Source organism: Lates calcarifer, unplaced genomic scaffold, assembly GCF_001640805.2.
Source record: "Lates calcarifer isolate ASB-BC8 unplaced genomic scaffold, TLL_Latcal_v3 _unitig_3799_quiver_2776, whole genome shotgun sequence".
Taxonomy (NCBI): Eukaryota; Metazoa; Chordata; class Actinopteri; family Centropomidae; genus Lates; species Lates calcarifer.
This window is the reverse complement of record NW_026116540.1, coordinates 5,082-11,949: the sequence shown is the minus strand read 5'-3', so window position 1 is coordinate 11,949 and position 6,868 is coordinate 5,082. Positions and strand designations below refer to the sequence as shown.

Genomic DNA, 6,868 nt, shown 5'->3' with positions numbered 1-6,868 from the left:
AGAAGATTAAATACCACTATCTGTATGCTAGATATGATGCTACAGCCGGTTAGCTTAGCTTTGCACAAAGACTGGAAACCTGGTTCTGTCCAAATGTAACAACATCTGCCTACCCTAATTTTTAAGCTCACAAATTAACATGTTATTTCTTTTTTAATTTAGACAAAAACCGTGTAAAAAAAAATGTAAAAACAACAAATCGCTGTTTTGCTTTTAGCTACGTTCCAGGCTGTTTCTTTGGCTGGAGCAGTGGCCGGGCAACCAGTGAGAAAGCTAGAGTATCCACGCATTTCCAAAATGTCAGACTATTCCTTTAAGGTTTACCAAGTGCAAGTTTTGAGAATGCTCTAAAGCAAAAAATTCATGGTGCACTTACTTTCTACAATCTTGATTATTTCCTCAGGCTGCTAAACTAGTGCCAGCTCCAGTCAGTGTTAGAGCTGTGGTTTAAATAATAATCCTCCACTTCTCCTCATGATATCCCTTTTGGTTAAACAGCACACTTGTCCTTGTTGACTTTGCTGTATAAGAGGCCACGGGCCATCAGTTGACTGTAGGGTCATGCATAGAGGACCTTCAGCCTTGTTTGTCCTGCCCGCCACCGTCGTCCCCACTCAGCTATGGCGCGTCCTACCTCTCCAGGGTCCTTAACCAGCCCTTCTGTCACTGTCTCTGACTCTCAGCACTAACAAGCATGCACTCTGCCATGATGACTGTTGGTACTTAATGGACTGGATTCACTGTCTCGTTAGGACAGTAACAAAATCACTCCAATCACACTTAGTAGCTGGCCAACAAAATGGCCATTTAGAATGCCTTCCCCTCTTTCTTCTTCCCTTCTTTCCCTTGTTGCTGTCCCATCAGTGTGCCTCTATCAATAATTCACCAGGAGGGACACTGCTGATGGGTGGCTTCTCAGTTAATGAAAGAACAAGGGAATTTACAGCTGTACGGGTTGTCCCCAAGTGTAGTAACATCCTGCTCTCTACTTTAGCAGAGCAGGCGTGTAAGGAGTGTAAGAGCATACAGGTTACGATCTTCTCTTGTACCATAAAAGAGCCCAGAATAAAACATGTAGAGAGATGTCTAAGAGAGCACTTCAGCACAGGATGTCTCTTCTCAAGACTCTACTGTTGGGGTGTTTGAACTTTTTCATGTCTGTCTGTAAATTTTTGTTTACCACTGCCTCTGCTTTAGAGAAGCACTTGTCCTTGCTCTGTCTCTGTGTGCATTCATGTGGATACACTAAATAAGTGCATCCACAGTGTTTATATCTGCTAAAACACATCGTCAGAGGCAGCAGTGCAGCTCAGTACCTCTGATTGCTGCCACCTGACAGGCACCAACTGTGCCCAGTATCCAGTCACACACCTCACTGAAAGCCATACAGCTGGCCTGTGTGTGGGTGGGTGTGTGCGTGTCACCACCACAGTGCATCACCAGAATACTGAGAGCCCAGGAATATGACTCATCTGACTCTCTGGACCTTGGGGAAGAGAGTGAGACATGCTGACACACAGGAAACTGATATCAAATCCTGTCATCAAAGAACAGCGCAAATGAAAGATCGACTGATTTGCTGATTTCTATTTTTTATTTTTTTTATGCTGGTTTGCCTGTCACTTCCTCTTGCTCTTTCTATGTCTCAATGTCACTCTCTCTGTGTCACAGAGATGACAACTTCTCAGACACTCTGAGTCAGAAGGCTGACAGCGAGGCCAGCAGCGGCCACTGGGGAGGATAAATGCTCAGGAAAAGACATCAGCTCACCACTGACACCAGGATCTCTGAGGCCTACATCAGCAGGTTGGTTTTCAAACTGCTCGATAACTGTGGTATATTAGGCTACAATATTGAAGTCTCTCTCTTACCCTATCTATGTGGGGCCTAACTGGGGCTTAAAGTTACATTTTATTTAATTTCCTTTTTTTTTTTTTTTTAGGGCATCTATATATAGATACAAAATTTTGACTATTGCTGCTGTTTTTATACTCCTGGTGGGTTTTTCCAGGAAAAATCCTTGATTATATGGTTTTGTGTCTGGCTGTATTGTACAGCAGCAGTGAGCTGTTTGGAAAGGAAAGATACACACTACACACACTACTGCTGAATAGCTCTGTCTACAGAAAGTTTTAACTTAATGACCTAAATATCTAAAGGAAATATGTCACAATGCATGACAGAAAATGACCAAGTTAATCACACTCATTCAGATACTTGGACAGACTTTTTTTTAGAGAGATTTATATACTGTAAATACATACAGATTATATGTTGCTGAAAATAATGCTTAGCTTCGGCTTTGTACTTCATCGCAAACTCATAAAAAGAACAGTTTGATGGCATCTCTCTGGTTTGTCTGTTATATGATTGTCTTCCTGAGGGAAGCAGGAAAGAGTTGCACAGTATACACCAAATCCTCAGTGTTACATATGCTGCCTCCTCCTGTCAGTCTATATCCTCAGCCCACCTCTCTGAGCCTAATTGCCAGTGGAGGAATAAACTTCTCCACTCTATTTTATTCCCAGCGACCAGACAGTTCCCATAGTAAAGCATGAGTCTTAAATACCCATTTCACATTGGTGCTTAGTCATCAGCAGATCATACTAGAATACACACACACACACACACACACACACACATACATGGAGAAATGGCACACACACACACACACACACACACACAGAGGGGACACACACATATCCAATCACACCTCAGTCTCTTTGGCAGCGTCTGCTGGTAGTGAGCCAGTATTTTGTCTCCTGCTCCTCTCTTCATTGCCGCAGTTCTGCTGGTGGAGTTAGCGACCTTGAAACGTCTGTTACTGGCTCTTGCCAAACACATGAACAAATGCTATTTTATTCAGAGCCATACTCACTCCCCCTACTTTACTGTTGAAATGTTGATGATTCATACTAGAGGCAATATTTATATTTACAGGTATTTGTATGCCAATGAAGAACATATCTGAATGAATCATCTTTTTTTCACATCAGCCTTAATGAACCTCCTCTAAATCCCTACAATACCTCTCTACTTGTCACCAGCTCCCAGGTGATCCCCACCTCTCTCTTTTTCTCCTGTCTACCCTCCCACTCACTTTTCTGTTCTTTCATTCAGACAATCCTCAGAAGTGTTGAATCATTTATACCTGAGCTTTATTTAGATTCTTTCCTCTCCTGGTGTTCTCAATCACCGACACCCTCACCAGACAGACCTCTTGTTGAGTTAGGCATCACAATCATATCAAGTCGGTAAACAAAACAGTAATGTCTTTTTTAGTGACAAGTACTACAGTTGGTCGGCTTTCTGTTTTGATGAAGAGGAACTCATGGAATGTCGTACGATTTACATTATTAGTAGCGAGGCCATAATAAACAAAGGGTGAGCTGTCAGTGTGGTGACAGCTTGCAGAGTAAAGTTGCACTGCCTGTTGTGCACTCTGTCCCAGAGGGGGTTTATGTTTTGAATGTAGACTGTGCCCCCTGCAGGTTATCAGTGGTTCCTGCTTGTTTACTATTCCAGATTTCTCACTGCAGTCAGAAAAAAAAAAATATATTTTTCACCCATCAGGCACTGAGCCTGCACCGCTCAACCACTGAGAATTTATTTTTCAGTGTCTTACCTGTCATTAACAGCCATTAATGCTGTCAGGAAGTTTTCTTTGCTCATTAATTCATATTTTTACATTTTTTCGGCATCCATACCCAGAGTGTTTTTGCAGTGTGTGAGCAGGTTTGGGTTTGCAGAGTGTTACATAAGTCTGAATTGACTTTCTGACTAATGTAGATGAGTAGTTTCCTGTGATGAAATGATGGGTTTGAGGAGATACCGCAGCAGAGTGGCTATGCGGGAAAATCTGCAATTACATTCTCCAAGAGTCTCCCGGTCCTTCATATCCATACTCGTTATTGCTTTTTACTTAGCACAGTGATGAAGCTGCCTGTAAATCTTAAAGATAACGGCTGAGACAGCGTTTGTTAGGCAGACGTAGACTCTCAAATGAGACCATTTGTTTCTGGGAAGTGATTAAAGGATGAGTAATTCACTGATTGTTCATCATCACAAAGAACCAATAATGCAGACGGAAGACCAATTAAAATAGTTAATCTGACATGTATCAGCTTTCAGATGTTATTGATTTAATATTTCAAGTTTTTGCCATTTAGCAAAACATTTTTATAAATGAAAAAAGTGAATACATAATAATAAAATAGTCTCTTTTTAACCATAATTTCATCTGGTTGTCTGAGATGTAATAAATATCACGTAACAGTATTATCAAATTCTAAAGATTGGAATTAAAACATAATTAAACAGTCATGCCCAAATATCTTTCAGTCATCCTGCTGCTACACTGCAAGTGCTGATAGTGATGATGACTGCTTTGATATAACATTAAAGTTCTGACTAGAGCTGTTACTCATAAATATGCAGAGCCTATTGGAGCCATACTGAGGAGGATGTGCTGCTCTATTGGCCTTTTATGGAGCAATACAACTACTTTGAGGGAGTAGATGTTAACTGTGGAGCAACATCATGTACAACTCAGCAAACGTGTGTGTCTAATCAGACACGTGTACATGCATGCTCAGCTCTTTCACTCTGTGTTTCAAATGTGTGTGTTAATTTAGGTGTGTATGGCCCTGTGCTGGTCCAGGTTCAGACAGAGGACAAGCCACTCTGCTGAAGCAGCTGTAGCTTCTCCCAGGGAGCCTGTTTTGGTGCTCTGAAGAACCACAGGCCTCCCTCCTCTGGCTGACAGCCAGATCCACTCTACCTGCTCTCCAAATAAGTTTATCAGAGGCACTGACATCAGGGTTCCTCTAACAATACTGATATTTGTTTGTTTTTCCCCAGAGTGACAAAAGTTTTATGAGGATTCACTATAGGCAACAGATAATGCAGCTTGCCTACGTATTGTAATATGAACCCATGCACATCTAATTTATGTTTTAAATGAAGCTCTTAAATATATTGAGTATATTCAATCAAGGGCTGAAATTGTTGAATACATAGCAGGTAATCCAAAAACAAGGCTGTTTTTCTTAGTTGCTAAAAAGTCTACATTTAGGAAGTGGAGAAGGTGGCAAAATAACAGTACTTAAAAAAGGAAAAGTGCAGTGATTGGGTGTGAAGCATGTGTTAAAAGTGTTAGAAGATGCCTTTTTCTGTTGAAAGCTGTAATGCTATGAATAAATATTTCCATTTGATGTCTCCTCTCCATCCCGCTCATCTATCCCAGTAGGCACAGGAAAAGATCAGAGCCACCGTCTCGACGGCCCCCTGCCCGCCCCAGTGATGTCCACTGCATGGTGCATGCCTCCCAGCAGGGTCACGGCGGACATGGCGGCACCCCAGAGATGGGCTCCCCAGTCCTAGGCCATTTCAGCCCACGGGACATGCTGCGGAGTCGCAACCACATGCCCATGGACAGCCCCGAACGGCGGGCCGCACCGGCCGGCAGCCTGACCAACATTAGCCGCCACGAGTCGCTGAAGAAGATGGAGAGCCCCCCGATCCGTCGCTCCACCTCCTCGGGCCAGTACACAGGCTTTAGTGATGCCCACCACCACCACCACCACGGCGGCAAGCCCCTGGATCCGGAGAGCATCGCACAGGTCAGCGCGGGACGAGCGGCGACCCGACCGCAGCTCCCTCCACCATCAAAGCCCTGCCCCGCCCTGTAAAAACATAGTCAGTCCCTGTCTTCTGCTTCCTCTGGCTGCAACTGTGTCCGAGTGCTAAATACACGCAAAAGACTGGCTTCACAGGCAGACAGCAGGGAGCATAGTCTGAGACTGGGACTCATCACTATATATTTGCTGTAGATTTGATTGTGAGCATACAAATTCTGTCAGATAATGGAAAGCTCCTGCAGAATATATCAGTTCTGACTGGTAATAATTTGTGCTGAAACACACATCCATTTCTTGCATCGCTGCTGATAGGAAGGTGGTGGCTCTAATTTGATTTGAATAGCAGAACCATAATTGATGCTTGTATAGAGCCTCAGTTAGAAAGCAGAGGTCACAGAGAGCACTTTAAACTGTGCTGGGCTGTCTGTCTGCCTTCTGGGAGCATGCTCAGATGAACACATCTTGTCATCTCTGCATCTCCTTTGCTATCCAAAGTCATTAGCATGCAGAGGGAGAGGTACTAGTGCCAAGTAATACTCTACTAACTCTCTGCATGTATAATGCATGCTTGGTGTTTTCTTGAAAAACTGTCACTGTGGTCTTCTGTTAACATAGTTTTTTATGTTTCCTATGTACCTAACTCTACCTTCTCCTCTCTTTCGTGTCCTCTCTGTTTATCTTTCATCTTGTTTTTTTTCCTTGTTGTCTGTTAATTTTTTCTAATTTTTAACTCCAACCTTCCTATTTTCCACTCATCTATGTCATTATCATCATTCCATATCCTCTCTCCTCTCTTACTCACACTCTCTTTGTCTCCTTCAGGACATAGAAGAAACCATGAACACGGCTCTAAATGAGCTGCGCGAGCTGGAGCGGCAGAGCTCAGCCAAGCACGCCCCCGACGTGGTGCTGGACACCCTGGAGCAGCGGCAGACCTCCGGCAGCAGCGGCGGGGTCCCACGCCGGCCAGCTCCAGCGAGTCCCTCAGCCCCATCCACGGCGTCATGCTGAGGTCCACAGCCAACACAGAGCCGCCCATCGCCGCCAGCACCAGCTCCTCCAGCGACACTATGAGCACCTTCAAGCCCGTGGTAGCGCCTCGCATGGGGGTGCAGCTCAAACCTCCCGCCTTGAGGCCTAAGCCCATGGTTCTCCCCAAGTCTAGCCAGGCCCCACAGCCTCCAGCTGCATCTTCTCAGGATCCTCTGGACAAGTCCTGCACCATGTAA

At 44.2% G+C, this 6,868-nt stretch overlaps 1 protein-coding gene across 1 annotated transcript; it reads left to right on the top strand.

Annotated features, from left to right (window-relative positions):
* Positions 1 to 5,467: 5,467 nt before the first annotated feature.
* On the top strand, positions 5,468 to 6,868 carry LOC108894718 (SLIT-ROBO Rho GTPase-activating protein 1). The gene is made up of 3 exons (XM_018693335.1): positions 5,468 to 5,621; positions 6,462 to 6,618; positions 6,660 to 6,868. Exons 1-3 carry the CDS (start codon positions 5,505 to 5,507, stop codon positions 6,866 to 6,868), a joined length of 483 nt encoding a protein of 160 aa, XP_018548851.1. The 5' UTR covers positions 5,468 to 5,504.

Coding starts and splice junctions, on each gene's coding strand:
- LOC108894718 (XM_018693335.1), top strand. CDS start 5,505: ATGGAGAGCCCCCCGATCCGTCGCTCCACCTCCTCGGGCCAGTACACA. Junction 5,622..6,461: donor ATCCGGAGAGCATCGCACAG/GTCAGCGCGGGA, acceptor TGTCTCCTTCAG/GACATAGAAGAAACCATGAA. Junction 6,619..6,659: donor ACGCCGGCCAGCTCCAGCGA/GTCCCTCAGCCC, acceptor TGAGGTCCACAG/CCAACACAGAGCCGCCCATC.